General features: G+C 34.8%; 1 protein-coding gene across 1 annotated transcript; it reads right to left on the reverse strand.

Moving 5' to 3' along the window:
• Window positions 1–1,994: 1,994 nt before the first annotated feature.
• Window positions 1,995–17,199, reverse strand: LOC100377008 (splicing factor 3A subunit 3). The gene is made up of 15 exons (XM_002731220.3): window positions 17,038–17,199; window positions 16,043–16,090; window positions 15,372–15,424; window positions 13,623–13,728; window positions 12,427–12,591; window positions 11,889–11,974; window positions 11,097–11,235; window positions 10,678–10,746; window positions 10,119–10,186; window positions 9,241–9,348; window positions 8,908–8,983; window positions 8,160–8,435; window positions 7,305–7,395; window positions 3,508–3,563; window positions 1,995–2,272 (listed from the first exon to the last, which is right to left on the reverse strand). Exons 1-15 carry the CDS (start codon window positions 17,131–17,133, stop codon window positions 2,195–2,197), a joined length of 1,515 nt encoding a protein of 504 aa, XP_002731266.1. The 5' UTR covers window positions 17,134–17,199; the 3' UTR covers window positions 1,995–2,194.
• Window positions 17,200–17,283: the final 84 nt, after the last annotated feature.

A 17,283-nucleotide genomic window follows, 5' to 3' on the forward strand; every position in this document is an offset into this window, starting at 1 on the left:
TGTTGTTGTAATTAATCATCTCATAAAGGACACATGGGGGCGCTGTTTCACAATCAGATCAGAGTGGCGCTGTTCACAATTTTGCGTGGTTTGCAGTCTGCTTTATAGACGTACAAGAATTTTTTTTTTTGTCAGAAATAGCAGGTCCCCTGGCACCTTTTTTACAAGCACTGGTTGAATGTCTATATCTGCAACTGTGTTCCAGAAATGATAGTTGGGTTGAATATCTGCAATAATGCACCAAATATGATATTTATGCATTTTAATGGAGCCATATGACCATATATATTATTAAATGTTGATCAGATCTTGTGTGCAAGACACTAGTAACCACAATATCCCCCACCTGCAGGGTTAGGGGTGTAAAAAGACAGCATCAGCGGGTCTACCATTCAAAATCATTTGAGGTGGCTGTAAGAGTAAAACAAATGCAATTTCTGCAGTGTCTTGTCTGCACATTTTTATTTTTCTTAACACCACTCTTTAATAGTTCCCAATTTTTATATTTATTCAATACCTTCCAATCACCCCAAAAAAATACCCAATACCCAACCCAGTTTATACTTTTTGATCTGTGCAATAGTCAATTTAGTCTCCATCTTTGTTATACAAGACCCATATATTTCATGCATGCGTGGCGAGACATCTATTGCCATTTAAGTGTGCTGCAAAAGAAACATTTTCAAAGTGTTTTGGCAACGGAAAGGGATTTGAACCCACATCAACCACAGCAGGTATAGCCTGTAACAACTGAGAAAAGTGGATTTCCAATGGAGCTAGTTTCTGGGAAAGAACTGGGAAAGGACCATGTCAATGTCAAGTGTTATGCAATGAATTATTCATGAGCAAATGACAATATTGCACAATACTGTAAAATCTGTATTAAAAGCCGCGACTTTTATTGAAATGGTACAATGCAACAGAGGGGAGCGGCTTCTATTAGAGCATATACACATATGAGAAAAGATGAATTTTTGGTTCCAAATTGTTCAAAAAGAATGGGTGCGACTTCTACTAGGGATGCGGCTTCTAATACAGATTTTAAGGTACTTCTATGTAAATTAACATACATTCAGCACTGTGGAGTGGCAATGCAACAGATTGGAATACAAGACAGAAATGCTCACTAAAAGTGTAAGTTTACAGGTATATACCCACAGTCTTTTATCACATTCTTAAATGTAAAAAGGTATTTGTCAGATGTGTGACTTATCTCATGGACCTGTTGGCATTTTTCGTCATAAACTCCGGCTTGTGAAAAACAGAAGTGAATCTACAGTATAATTCACCATTGTTTCAAACATGGACTAAAAACACAACAAACGCAGATGTTTTTATAAAATTCCGATTAAGTTTATTGATATCTTACGACCATTACAGAAGGTGAGTGTGCATTGGCTGCATTTTGACTGACTGCCCCATGTGAAATGAACAATTTAGAAACACTGAAAAAATAGAAACATCTTGTGTACTTTCCTAACCAAACATTTTAGAGTACTCGATTTTTCCTATTTTATGCCAAAGCAAAATTGGTATATAGATATGTAAGATGACCAGTGTTTCCAAGAATATATACAGATGAAATCACAAAAATCTTGAAAAGACGTGTATCCTGAATGCTTATCACGTATTGTTTGCCAACATACCGGTATGACCAAAATTTCATTGAAATACATTTGAATTATTGATCTAAAATCAAAGAATTGACTGTCAAATTCAAATAACCCGAGTTGTCTCCAATTTTAAAACTTCATTTTGTTGACTAAAAATCAGTTAGTTAAAATATAAGAATTTTTATGGTAAAAAATCACATCTGTGTTACCTAAATTGAGCTCTGCTGAACTCAGTAGAAATGATAACGAACAGAACATGGTCACTTTTAGTTGTATTCTCCAATACATTTTGTAGACAAGCAATAGTTTCATAGTCCTAAATGTAATGATTCACAAGATATGAAATAACGTGCATTTTCTTTTTGACTTTTTTCGTAAATATTTTCATATTTTGTCAGAACCCCTCCCCCCTCCCAAAAAAAACAAGCTGTGGAACTTGGCAATGTTTGAAAATTTAGGCACAGCAGTCACCAATTGTATTTGGGATAAAACCGGAATACATACTAGATTTCTGTCTAAAACAACACATTTATCAGTGGTTAAATATTCAACAGAATAATTTTTTTTCTTTTTCAAATATACTACAAAAGTCCTTGACGTTTCAAATCTTCATAGGTTTTCTTATTAACAACATTTCCACTGGAATCTTCATATTCCTCCTGAAATAAAAACAAAATTATTTTTATTATGGGGGGTATTTTGTAGCTAGGGCACTTCCAGTCAAACAACAGTAATTCCCTACTCTGTTATTTGGTTCCAGCTATTGCCATTTCTGATCAAGTTTAGGCAAAGTATTTTAGAAGCAGTACAAATCATAGCAAAGCCAAATACTTCACAGTTGTACATGTACAAAAAAAATTCATCAGACTGAAGATGCATGTTATCCACTCAGAGCAACAGGCTCATTAAGGTAGAAGTCTATCGGTACTCATGTTTGAAAAAATTGGTCATAAATCACATGACAATGTTCATTGGTTTATTGTGTACAATCATTAAGTTACTGTCCCATGGCACCATGAAATAGCATTCTTTTGTGTGTTACATATTTTGAGAAACTTGTCCTAATATTTTCCAAAAATCGCTATTTCTAGAACAATTCCATAGAGCATAATGTCGAGAAAAATTCACATTTTTTGGCACTTTTTAAAACCAAGACTTTTGAAATAATTGAGGAAAACATAAAGTACCCCATCATTCATGATATATAATTATTTCAGCCTATGTCACCAGACTACAATATGAGATATGCCATATACTATGGTAAAAGCGTTGTAATACTGTAAAAAATGGCCACTATCAACTAAAATTCAACCATCATTTTCTCGAAAATCAAGCTGGTGAACCCCAAATTTTTTTCAACTCAATATTTTTATATTGCCCTGAAGTACAATTTATTGGATTTAATGAATATATTCTGGGTATTTTTTATTTATGAGGAGGCTTCTACCTTAACAGACTCTGAAACTATAAAGTTGTATTGAGAAGAATACATCAGTTGTCCCATAAAAACAGCTACTCTTCAAGAGAAGAATAACTGGATCTGTTATGTGCACTAAAACAGTACACTAAACCAACAGCTTTATGCCACCTCCAAAACAATGCCATTCTGGCAAATACAAATAAGGTAATCCTGGCAAGTGGGCAAAATGTACTCTTTTTTTTTTTTTCACTGCTGAGTGTCCAGCCAACCACATTCTCTCTGATGTTGGGAGGCCATACTGACCATATCGCCACACATCAGAAATCCTACAGCATTGAATTGAGTCAGCTATATGAAACAGATGAGATAGTTCATATGGTGTTATGAAATACCATATACAATTGGTACCAATCAATAAATTGATGTAATATCACTTGCATAGTATTATTTTCACGATTTGAAATCAGTTATTACCTCAGTGTCTGGCTGCCATCTTTCTGTATGCTTATTAGTCTTCAGTTTCTGCCACACTACAATAAAGGAAAATTCAAATCAATATAATGTAATAGACCATTTTCCGTACACTGCGAGAATCACGCGTTATGCGTGAAATCGAACGTAAAAACAAGACAAACAAAGGTCATAGCGTCGTAGTCGCGTCAAACATCGCGTGGGATTCGACAAACGCGAAAGTATTTCGGGGACATTTCCATGCTTAATAATGTGCTGTCCACATTTGATGATAGGCAATTTCGATTAAGTGAGGGTATTCGGAAGCAATATTCCTCTGTCGAAGATCGGCCGGTCAATGTAAGCTGCAAAATAAAGAAATTCTAGTTCAAAACCAAATCGTTCTATTTTTGCGGCAGACGTTCGACGCGCGTCTTTCATGCATCTCGCGAGATCTCGCAATTGTTCGGAAAATCACCTATTACACATTGAGAAATTTGTCCAGCACACTTCCTTGACAAACCTTGGGAGTGATCCTCCACTCATCTCGTCTAAATCAAGATCAAATTATTTGTATTTCTTGGCAACAAAGCTCTAGTTTTTGCGATTAAATAATTGCATCCATGACAACAACATTTTGTGAAAGTCACTGTGACATCACCATTGCTACAATATTTTTGGATTTTCTGGTTCTACAAAAGTTTGCCTCTCGCAAAATTGAAGCAGTTCAAATATTTTCATGTATGTAATGAAGTTCTTTGTTTGTATTCCTAAAACACTCTAGTTGGGAAATCTGAAAAAATAACACATTCTATTTGAATGTTCATTTACATTACAATTTGCCAGTGTTGGAACAGTTCAAATGGCACATGTTAAAGATGACTGCCACATTTATAATCAATCAGTAGGTATCAGTTTCAAGACCTTTAAGTAGAATTAAAGATTATATAATTCATTCATTATAGCTTTATACCATTTCGATAACAAGCAGCCTGTCGGCTGAGATAACTCCGCTGTTAGCAATGTACATTTCAATTAAGAACTGAAGATATCATTAGAAAATGAACAATATGTAGACTTGCTGTTTTCAACAAGAATTAAAAAACATCACTTTTCACCAAAAATGACAAAAATAATCATCAAAATTAGATAATTGAAGATATCACCTGGAAAGTAACAAATCTGAAAAAGGTCCACATGTAGTACCCTATATATGTAATATAAAAGCAATCGGACTTGTGGTTTTTAACAAGTAGTCGAAAATTTCACTTTTTACCAAAAATGACAAAAATATTCACCAAAATTAGAGAACTAAAGATATCATTACAAAACGAACAAATCTGAGAGAGGTCTACCCAAGGTACATATACACCAAGTATCAAAGCATTCAGGCTTATAGTTTTCAAGAAGAAGTCAAAAAAGTAAAACATGGACACGGATGACGACGGACAATCACTCATATGATAAGCTCCGCTCGACAAAGTCGACAGCGGAGATAAAAACAAACAAAAATGAAGTCATCGGATGATTTTTTCCTGAATAAAAAGAGTCTGAAAGTGGTCAAAATATGCATTTTTACACTGTTTTCTATGTCCCAAATATTTGCTTGTAAATTATTATTTATACAAATCCTAATATTTTTAAAACATTTCAAAATATTAACATATAATTTCAGTCAGTTTCCAGGGTGATAAATAGTTTCCATTATATACAAAAGGAAGTTATCTCCCATAATGCATTGCAAAGTAGTGAAAATTTGAATTGAATTCAGCTCAAACTGCTTAAAATAAAATCTTTAGTAAATATTTAGATTTATCGTATTAAATATTCATAAGCTCATTTCTAGTAGTAGTGCATAAACACCAAAAAATACAATGGCTGCATACCGAATCTTTAAAATATTACTTTTTTTTAGTGTCTTTTAATTACAGTTAGGTACTTATCTTAATTAAAAACTAGCGTGAGTTTTCCCATTAATACCCCAGACCATTCGTCCCGGTGTTATCGCTATCGCCACACGAGACTCCAGCTTGTCTCCTATACAATTTTCCTTCCGCCCACTTAATTTTAATATTCATATGACCTTTGCACTGACATCGATAGCCAATCGCATTCGACCGCGGACGTCACTCTAAATAAACAACTGAATAAATTAATATACCATATTTGGAAGATAGCGGGTAAATTCAACGTTGTTGGTGTGTTCCTCCGGGTTCCGAAGTCGCACGAAACGAGTTCATGTTCCGTTATCTTTCGCAAGTAAAACAGGTCGATATGTATTAAACATGGCATTTGTTTTCTTGTTTTAACCCCCTTATTACGCAAGCTTCCGTCGAAGTGGTGTTTTTTTCGACGATTTGTGGCATGTTGCAAAACGAACGAAACATTGCGGCATTCTTAGCGGTGGATAAGGGATCGACTATGTCGTCACATTTATGTCTCGTTTGAAAGAGAATAAACAACCGCTCAGAAAAATATGTTGCTAATATTTAAGTGCGGTGCCTTGAAATCGCCTGCCCGACGTCCAAATTTCAAAAGGATGTTCGATTTGCAATGACGACCGTTCATATGTACTAGGCGACGTTACTAATTACTACTAGGGTCGGTGTTTGCATTAAGAATTATAGAACAAAAGATCAGCAAAGCGGTGCTTTTGTCGGCGATTTTGTCAAAGGGAATTTTGATAAAATGTTGCAAAACAGAATCGCGAGTTGGGTGAAAAATTGCGCCGGCGGCATTCTCAGCGATGGCGACACCCGAGAAACACCGTGTCACGGTGCATTCGTGCATCAGTACACCGAAGAAATACATACATATTGTTGCGGACGACTATTGTAGACTGTGTTCGTGTAGTCTTCTAGTTTGTGGACAGTTAAAGTCGTGTGTGAATTTATTCAAGCCAGGAAAAGCAGGAGGGATAACTTATGGAAATCGTCTTTCCAATTTGATCCAGTGCGACGTTGTGAAAGGAGCGACTCTGTCGTCTCATCTATGTCTAGTTTGTAAGAGAAAGATTGATAGCGCAGAAAAATCCGCCAATAATGTAAAACAGTGGCGTGAAATTGTCAGTCATTCTAATATCTCCCAACCTGTGAACGAAAGGGTTAAGCGTGCTGCCTTGAAATCGCCTGCCAAAACTAAAATGGCGCGTGTCACGCGACTTTGTTTACTAAAGATAGCGTGGGCGTTTGATTGACACTCAACTCATTAGTATTCCACCAATCACAGCTACATCTACTTTCTGGATGTGCGCAGTCAAATTGTATAGGAGACAAGCTGGAGTCTCGTGTGGCGATAGCGATAACACCGGGACGAATGGTCTTGGGTATCCCATTAAATTCTTCTGGGACACAAAATAGATAATTTCATTACTATGGCTAGATACAGTGTAGTGATTGGTAGAAATATTTATTGTTACAATATGTCATTATTGATGCTCATTTGTTTTAACATGTTATATTTGAATTAGCATAGAGCCAGAACGAGGCTATGACCTGAGGTCATTCTCTGTGCATGTTGTTGTAATCCAAGATGTCCGCCTCCAATGTGATTAAATCACGACTGTTGAAACAACGACTGATCGCACTCTCATTATATAAAAACAACACTCAAAACATGGTGCAAAAAAGTATTGACTGAAGATACTGTGGAATTGCTACCTTTTCCCCTCTGAAGATAAAACCATCTTGGACGAATAGTTCAATGATCACATGGGATGACGCTAAATCCCACACATAGACTGAACGACAAGGGTATTCAAGGATGGGAGGACAGATGTGTCTTTTCTTTTCCAGTTAGGATTTAAAACAAACTTTACTTACATGCTACAGCATCTTCTATGAGAGTAACATTGGCAAAATGTGCAGTGTTGGGAATGCCAAGACATCGCATACCATGAGCATGTCTCCATTCCTGTCAGCAAAAACAAAATAAAATGTTAGTTTCTATTTTGATATGGCAATGTAAGTGGTATCAATTCTATAAAATTGACAAGTGCAAGATTGGTAGAAGTCCATCAAATCAAATCAGACAGACATAATCACCATCTATTATTTATTTTTTTGCTTGCCACTTCACCTGACATTAATTTTTGTGATGTCATTTTGTTATCTGATTGTGAAATCTGCACATGGATCTCTACAAGAAGAGTCTCATTCAATATCACAATTTCTAATGCCTAATTAGAGTGTGTGTTTTAGAATATGACACAAAAACAAACGCACTAAGGCAGTAAAAATGATTACAGGAGTAATTTACTTGGAAGTAATCTTGATTGAGATCTTCTATCATATGAATGTGAGCAGGTAACTGGAAAGATGTTGTACTAGTACTGAGAGACACATGGAATATCAATAAAATATTTATCCTATTCATTATTCAAATTGTTTCATGGTAAAATTATCCTCAAAAATTAAACAAAATTTATGTACTGACACAGTATCACATGTCAGGATATCGACATGTTATAATGATAGTAAACTGCATGCATTTAATCAAATGGCACAATTTGTAACCATGCAGCTGTTTCGATGTCCAACACACTATGGTGGTGACAGAAATGAGATTGATATTCATCCCCAGCTAGAATGATGTATTACCATGTAACACAAATATTAAATAATTTGAATGTTAGCATCCACCTCATAATCACAAGTCCATCACAGACAAAAACTTACAGCAAAATGTCTTTGAAATGCTTTAGGCCCTCTATAGACATGGTTACCGCATATTTCACAGTTATAACTGATGTTCAAGCCATGTAGTTTATATAACCAGTATGGTATAGGTTTACCATCCCAACCCAGGGGTAGATTTTTAGGATTATAGATGGCATCTTCTTCTTCGTCTTCACTGTCAGTGTCGCTAAACGCCTCCTCTTCCTCCTCTTCACGCTCTGTGTCTGTTCTCGCTTGCTTGCGCTGCACATTTTCGACCGTTGACAACCGTTGTTCCTGCAAAGATTGAAATGTGGTGGCAAATCATAAACTAACAGTACTTTCAATATGTTTAAGGTATTCCTTTGAATGATACCGCCAGAGATTCCTCAATTTTTTCTCACAACCATGCTCAACATTTTTAGACTAAGTAGCGTAACTACTGAACGTTACGGACAATAGAGGAAGATGATAAATATGTATTCAACTCCAACTGTAATGAATCCTAGGGAAAATTACTACTTGAACAAAAACACTGCACTATTATTCTTGTGCCAGTTATAAATATGTCTACTTTTTTAGCTGTGAACAAGGCTGAACAAAATGGTGGATTTGGTGACCTACTCTGACAAAACAATAACACATTTCACATCATCACAGGGAAGACCAACGCAACCCTTTAACTACATGTATATATATCACACCATTGTATAATGTTAATACCAACAACAAATCTGTAAAACCAACAGTAAGTATTATAATAACTTACCCCAAGAATTTCTGTCAGCCTATAAACTTGCGATTCAAGAAACGCAATATCTTTCTGTTTTTCAGAATTGTCTTTGCTATAATAGGAAGAAACAAAAACAGTGTCATTGGATACTGGTTCATTAATACATTATTCTTTAGCCATTGACACACCACTTACATTTACGTAAATGCATGTGCTACTAATAGAACAAATACAGTATACAATAAACTTTTGTAATAGAAAACTATTTTCTCATCTAGAAATTCAGTTTAGTCAAGTCTCGTTGTAACTAGAATCAGATCAACAAAAGAAAAGACTGATTGCTGGTCTGCAGCTTAAACGCAAACTTACTTTCTACCAGCCTTTCCTGGTTTACTCTTAGCAAACATGGTTTGGTCCAGCTCATCCAAAGACTTTCCTTTTGTTGCAAACAGTCTCTGTGCCCTTTCCTCAAGTGTGCTGGAATAGATGCAATCACAATATTTCACACTAGTAATTTATTTACTTTTACACAATTGAAGGACATTCATATGGAAAATTTTTGGGAACAGCAGAAAATGTTGACCCCCCCCCCCCCACCTCCCTCCCTCCCAACTCAAAAAATTTACACCTAGGTCTCTCACAGAATTGCATAGCATTTACATTCTGCAAGTAACATGCTATTAAATTTATTGTTACAGTACATTTGTATGATGTGGTATGGAAAAAGTACCGTAGTCCCCGCAAACTGTGGCATCAGTGAGAGCTGGTGAACGGACAAAGGTAGATTCTCCAGAGGAGTCAAATAATACAGTAATGATACGGTATGGTACGATTTAAAAACTGCCGTCAAACATCCTTTCAGTAGAAAAAATTTTTAGTTATGTTTCGGGTCGATCTATCATTTATCAAACTCAATCACTGGCAAATGTGAGTGCTGGGGATCATGGATCAGCACGCATCATGTGACTGAGTTTGATAAATAATAGATTGACTTGAAATTTTACTACTGGTAAGTAATATTTCGAACAATGAAGTGCAGTTTTTAGTTTATTTCATACCACACCGTGCCATCATTATATTCATATCACACTGTGTTGAATGTAGAAAAGAACGTTGATGCATTGTGTCGTCTTCAATTCATAAGACGCATGATGTATGAACAAAATTATTTTCATTGACGAATAACTATAGCAATAGTTAGTTTTCAGAAACATTGACCTCTACAAATAAACTTTGAGCTCACTCACCCGCCACATTTCAAGCCCAGTGCCATGAGGGCAGACTTCAATCTGTCCAATCCAAGTGATGCCAACTCCTAAGAAATACAACAAAGTCATTTTAGCTCATGCACAAACAAATTTGTAAATAATATAGCTTATGGCTAACGGTACATGAAAATCACAATATAACAGTACTGTTGCATAGTATTCAAATACTTTATTTTTGGTTGAAATTAATTTTCACTGAAGTAATGATTCAGTGAAAATAAAATCCAGCAAATATACCTTTTTTCCTATACTTTACATTCTACTCATCAAAAAGCAGTGAAAATAAATTCCATACAAAACACCCAAAATGTATTTTACAGTAGCCCATTCCAGTGACCATTCCAGTCACCCAAATCAAGCCCCAGAAAAGTTTATTATCCTTCTCCAAATTTATTTTGAAGAGATTTTAATAATGTACCCCCCCTAACTACTTTCATAATATGTTCAGGCCATTTTTAGCTTGCAGACCATAATTAAGGGAAAACCAGAGCATCATATTACCAATAAATTACTGCATATTTACTGTAATTGGACCTACCTCAGGAGATGAAAATGCAGACAGATCCAAGTGAGCACCAGCATGTGTCAATGCACTTGTAGTCTCTTTCTGTTAAACATAAGAATATAGTAAACTGCTTTAGATCAGATCATCATGAAATGGTGAATTTCCAGGAAAAAATCACGAGTACTGTCGCAGTGAAGATTTTATTTGGGTTCTTCAGATGAGAAAATATTTGGCAAAATTTTGTTCGGAATATATAATAACTTTTTCATATATTCATACATGTATCTTGTAAATTAAACTAAAACGTTTTTAGCGGATAGCCATAATGAAAAAAAAAATGGTTTTACTGAACCATACTTTCAGTGGTGTCAGCAAATTGGTAGCACTGTCCACCCAGCTAGTCTGTAGTGAACTCAACTCAAGAGTGGAAGATAACAGTAACGCAGACTTACAGGCCAGCCAGGAAATATCCCGGCATCCCATTGTTTTATGAATTCTTGTTCGAGTGTCTCCACTTCCTCTGATAGATCAAGCAATGGTTTCACTCGGTTGGTGTAGTCTTGTAAATATTCCAATAATGTCTCCAAGTACCTGCACAAAAGATCAACAGTTAAAATATGTTGCACATCAATCACGTACATCACCCTCTTTTTGGTGTAGAATCAACAGTATATTCACAGTACAAGATATTGATCACTCGTTCAAACATGGCAAAATACTGTAAAAGGGTTAATTATTCACTGGGTTTTAATTTTGCTGATTTCGCTGACTGGAAAATGCGCTAAATTAAAACCCAGTGAATAAGTAAAATTCAGCATAGAACATATTATCTAAATGATAAAACACTGAATATGCCTGAAATGCTAAATCAGTGAAATTAAAACCCAGTGAAAATTAGTCATTTTACAGTACTGTGAAGTACTTTATTTTCACTGTTTTCCCTGAAGGAATGAAACTAAGATTCAGTAAAAATTGGTCATTATACAGTACTATGAAGTACTTTATTTTCACTGTTTTCGCTGAAAGAAGGAATCAGTTAAAATAAAATTTAGTGAAAATATCTTTTTTCCTATATTTGACATACACAACTTATCAAAAATCCGTGAAACAGAACTTCATACAAAACAGCCCAAAAGTATTGCCAATGGAAATTAGTTCCACCTAAAATAAAGTCAGGTAACGTAAAACATTGAATGTTAGGAACTGTAGTCTGACACAATAAAAGTTACCATGCAAAGACCTACCTTCTATAGTCAGCATTCAACTTTCGGTCTTTCGGAATCTCGAACAAACGATCAAACGATTGCAGGTAGGTTATATAATCAATTCTCTGTTAAATGAAAACACAAGTTGTTGGTGATTTCTTAGTATATTCTTAGCGTTAATAAGCTTAATAATTTTAGATCAAGTTAACTGTTTTAAAATGTCTTTTTTGTGATGGGAGGAATGGCCAGTGGTTAACTCTTGAATGCCGTTGAGCCTGTTCAGAAGCCTTTAAAGCTCATTGTCAACTTTATTTGGAGACCTTAACAAATGAATTAATATTATACATGCATCTCTGAAATTATTAGAATTAAATGTTTCATAAAAAGTCCTATCTGCACTCTGCAATGGAATGCTAGCAAATTCCATTATACAAGGGTAAACTAAGTCGAAAACATTGAAGGTGTTCCAGGTTATCAATTTGATGTTTGACTCAGAGCAGATGGATAACATCTATCATTATTTTCGGTGCCAGATGTCCAATAATCTGAATTACTGTGTATGTTCTGATCAGCTTACTTCTGCTCCTTTTAGATTGACACATTTATCGTAGCATTCATGAAGATCTAGATATTTGCCATAGCCTTCTTCATCGCTGAAGTCAACCATGTTGTTCATTTCCTCAGATGGATTCTCTCTGGCTTTTGCCAATTCCTCAAATTCCACAGACATTGGTACACTGATCTGTTGATACAAATAATGGGGAAAACTTTTTTTATCCGGGCTGTAAGGTTGGTCATCAGGAAAACAATACACACAAGGGTTCAGTCCAGCCTGATTTGAGTGCAGGTTACTAATTAATTAATATTCATGAGCTAAGGTGGTTAGCCATTATTAAAACAATTGAACGGCTTTCTTTGATGTTTATACTATGGTTTTGTTTTATGGTGTTGTTTACAAAACCCAGATTAAAAGATGATCACCAAACTAGTTTTCACACAAACTACAGGTCAAATATCAATGAAAATTGTGATTTTAGGACATTCACCATTGGTTTTAGTGTTCTCCCCCCAAAATTGCATACAGTATTGGCCAATTTGCATAACAATATAGTATGTTAATGACTTCCATTATATTCATTGTTATGATAAATTGGTTCTATTGTTTATCCAAAATTTAACAGTTGGGAACCCCGACTCTGTAATGCCCTGGGGAGAACCTTGGGTTCCAGTGGTAAAAAGTTCAGTTAAATATAGTGTAAAAATTCGGATGTAATTGGGTTACTTATGTTTGTGAAGAATTATTAGGACAATCGAATGGTTACTATACAATTTTGATGAAATAACGCTTTAATGCGGCTAGGAAATTGTTCTAAAAATGCCCATTTCTGTATCTTTTCTAATTTCTTAGCACTTTTTTTTAAACAAATATTTTGTACCAGAAAAATAATTTGAAAATTTGATGATGTGACACTTTTGAAATGTGAGTCTGTGTGCCTCCTGGTTTTCACAAGTTAAATGCACATCCTTGGATATTGTCCTGAGAAATATCTTACAAATGTATGTACATATACATTACTAAGATGTTATAAATTATATTTTTTCTTCATCATGTGTGCATGAATGAAAATAATGTTTTTGCGAAAATTTTGTGAACTTTCAAATGGTGAACGCAAACAATATAGAATCAATATGGTTTGAAAAAAACTGATGCTGGTGTAGAAAAACATTTCCTTGAGACTGCATATTCCTGCTGACAATTGGAACCAGTCTCACCTCATTTGGATGTTTTCTGTGAAATTCTTTGATAATCTTTAGCCTGCTATAAAACTCCTGAAATTCATTGGGTCCAGACAATGCATGGATTTCTTCTTTTCTAAGTCTGTATATAGAATGAAAAATGAACTGGAGATTACTGATCCTGCAGAAACAAAGCTTCTTGTTTTAGACTAGATCAAGGTGCAAATATAACTGCCATATTCAAATTAGTCACTATCCATATTCAAATTAGGCACTACCCATATTCAAATTAGTCACCACCCATATTCAAATTAGTAACCATACATATTCAAATTAGTCAGCACCCATATTTGTCCATATTCAAATTAGTAACTATGCATATTCAAATTAGTCAGAATCCATCCAATTCAAATTAGTCACCATCCATATTTGTCCATATTCGAATCAGTCACCATCCATATTCAAATCAGTCACCATACATATTCAAATTAGTCACCATCCATATTCAAATTAGTCACCATCCATATTCAAATTAGTCACCACCCATATTTGTCCATATTCAAATTATTCACCATATATATTCAAATTAGTCACCACCCATATTTGTCCATATTCAAAATAGTAACCACACATATTCAAATTAATCACCACCCATATTTGTCCATATTCAAAATAGTAACCATACATATTCAAATTAGTCACCACCCATATTTGTCCATGTTCAAATTAGTAACTATGCATATTCAAATTAGTCAGAATCCATCCAATTCAAATTAGTCACCATCCATATTTGTCCATATTCAAATTAGTCACCATCCATATTTGTCCATATTCAAATCAGTCACCATCAATATTCAAATCAGTCACCGTCCATATTCAAAATAGTCACCATACATATTCAAATTAGTCACCCCATATTTGTCCATATTCAAATTAGTAACTATGCATATTCAAATTAGTCAGAATCCACCCAATTCAAATTAGTCACCATCCATATTTGTCCATATTCGAATCAGTCACCATCCATATTCAAATCAGTCACCATACATATTCAAATTAGTCACCATCCATATTCAAATTAGTCACCATCCATATTCAAATTAGTCACCACCCATATTTGTCCATATTCAAATTATTCACCATATATATTCAAATTAGTCACCACCCATATTTGTCCATATTCAAAATAGTAACCACACATATTCAAATTAATCACCACCCATATTTGTCCATATTCAAAATAGTAACCATACATATTCAAATTAGTCACCACCCATATTTGTCCATGTTCAAATTAGTAACTATGCATATTCAAATTAGTCAGAATCCATCCAATTCAAATTAGTCACCATCCATATTTGTCCATATTCAAATTAGTCACCATCCATATTTGTCCATATTCAAATCAGTCACCATCAATATTCAAATCAGTCACCGTCCATATTCAAAATAGTCACCATACATATTCAAATTAGTCACCCCCCATATTTGTCCATATTCAAATTAGTAACTATGCATATTCAAATTAGTCAGAATCCATCCAATTCAAATTAGTCATCATCCATATTTGTCCATATTCAAATTAGTCACCGTCCATATTCAAATCAGTCTCTCCATACATATTCAAATTAGTCACCGTCAACATTTGTCCATATTCAAATTAGTCAACATCTATATTCAAATTAGTCACCATGTTTGTACACAATGATGCTTGAGAAGACTGAAGGAGCTTGCTCTATTTGTATAATACACAACTAATTCTACATTGTATGATATTTGGCTTACCCATCACTGTCTTCATAGAGATCTCGTAGCATTGATGCACAGTCCATTGATCTCTGCAACAGAACAATAATTATCAATACTTTAATAGAATTATTATTTGCCTATTTATTTTTATCGGCAAGGGTTCCTTTCTTATCCTCAGTGCATCCTCAGTTTTACGCCCAGGGTGTATTTTAACAGCCATAAACAATGGGTTCAATTTTTAAAACAAAGACATTGATTTTACAGCAGAATGTCATCAGAATTAGTTACAGAATCATTTTTTTTCTTATAAAGTGGGAAATTTGATCCATTTGATTTCATAACTGTGGATAACAAACTTAATTAAATTGCATCCCGCTAAAGTTGCATTTTCACTTTTATTATCTGCAGAAAACCTCTCACTAATCCATATTGTAAGGACTTTGGATTTTGTATAGTTCATACAAAATGTTATCCAACAGAATCCTGAAATCAAATTTTGATATATATTTTATAATATGGAAAAAGTGACCTTGAGTGAAAATTATTTTTGTTTGGTGACAACCTTTGGTGCAGGATAGCTTCAGTGTTCCAATATTTCATGATTTGTTGCCATACCAACTGATTTTATCATATCTCATGGTGATCATAATAATTAGTTGTTGATAATAAAAGTTTACAATGAATGATATTGTTAGGATTACACTTACATCCAGGAGCATCCTTGCTCTTTGATCTGAATTAATTTGGTCTCGTGCCTGTCAGCAAATAAAAAACACATTATCAATTATTTTGTCACAATCGAACACTTTCCTTTATTTACTTCAGACACAAAAGCACTTATCAGTGCGCAATGGTTATAAAATATCCCTACCGAAAGCAAACGTTCACACAAAATGAAATGATCTTTGTTGCTATTTTGGGCTTTTATGTCTGATTATATACAATTACTACAAACAGGCAAAAGTATGCACTCAGGCAGTGCAGGAACGCATCAACTGCAATGCATCTGTCAATGTGATCATCTTACTGCATTCACGTATACTATGGTAATAACCTCATAATATAATAACAACCTAAACTGTCAAAAATTCAACATATTACTTTGAAATTAGGTCTGTGACTGTAGTGCTCATTTTCTTTGGGACAATGTCAACACTCCAACATGAGTTGTGTGAGAAAAGTTCACTTGCCATTTGTGCAAGTCAACTAGACTGTAATCTTAACCCCAATCTACCAGATTTTCTGATAATCCCAGCTAACTCAATCTCAGTACCAATTTCACTTGGAAACTCCACTTGACTGGAATTTGACAAACCAAGCTAACTCGTACTAAAGTTGGAAAAAGTTCCTTTTGCAGCCATACCCAAGCCCTTCTCAATTCAATTGTATTTGCCCCTCTGGATAACTATAAGTGTCATTAGGAGGGGCACGTACAATTACATTTGGGAGGGTAGGGGGTAGGGTTAGTGTTAGGGTGCAAAGGGAACTCTTACCCTTTATAATATATTATCGAGCTGATACTATTTATGTACAATGGATGAATGGTACAAAAATCGGACGTGAACGCACAGATGACTGTTACTGAAATATCATCTTCGGCTCTAAAGATTTGTAACATGCTCTTGTACAACTATTATTACCGGGCACAATGAAAACGAACTGCGATAGCCGACACAGATTCGACGCGTTGTTGAACACCTACCGAGCCTCTCTTGTGCAAAGTTTCCTTCACTATTCCATCCATCAATCTCTCTCGTTCTTCATGAAGCCTCCTTTGTTGTTCCAAAATAGTCTCCATCCTGCCAAACGAATATTCAAAGCATAAAACGACAATCAAACGTGTTGTGAAAGAAAATGGCGGATGTTCGATGGTTCGTTTTCACTCAACTCCAGGGTAACTCTTTTATTTTAACGTATTGTTTTCGTTAGCTTTAGCAAAATATCTAAT

Source organism: Saccoglossus kowalevskii, chromosome 11, assembly GCF_978046115.1.
Source record: "Saccoglossus kowalevskii chromosome 11, keSacKowa6.1, whole genome shotgun sequence".
NCBI classification, from domain to species: domain Eukaryota; kingdom Metazoa; phylum Hemichordata; class Enteropneusta; family Harrimaniidae; genus Saccoglossus; species Saccoglossus kowalevskii.

Coding starts and splice junctions, on each gene's coding strand:
- LOC100377008 (XM_002731220.3), bottom strand. CDS start 17,133: ATGGAGACTATTTTGGAACAACAAAGGAGGCTTCATGAAGAACGAGAG. Junction 7,396..8,159: donor CATTTCAAAGACATTTTGCT/GTAAGTTTTTGT, acceptor TTTTGCTGACAG/GAATGGAGACATGCTCATGG. Junction 2,273..3,507: donor GATGGCAGCCAGACACTGAG/GTAATAACTGAT, acceptor TTTTTATTTCAG/GAGGAATATGAAGATTCCAG.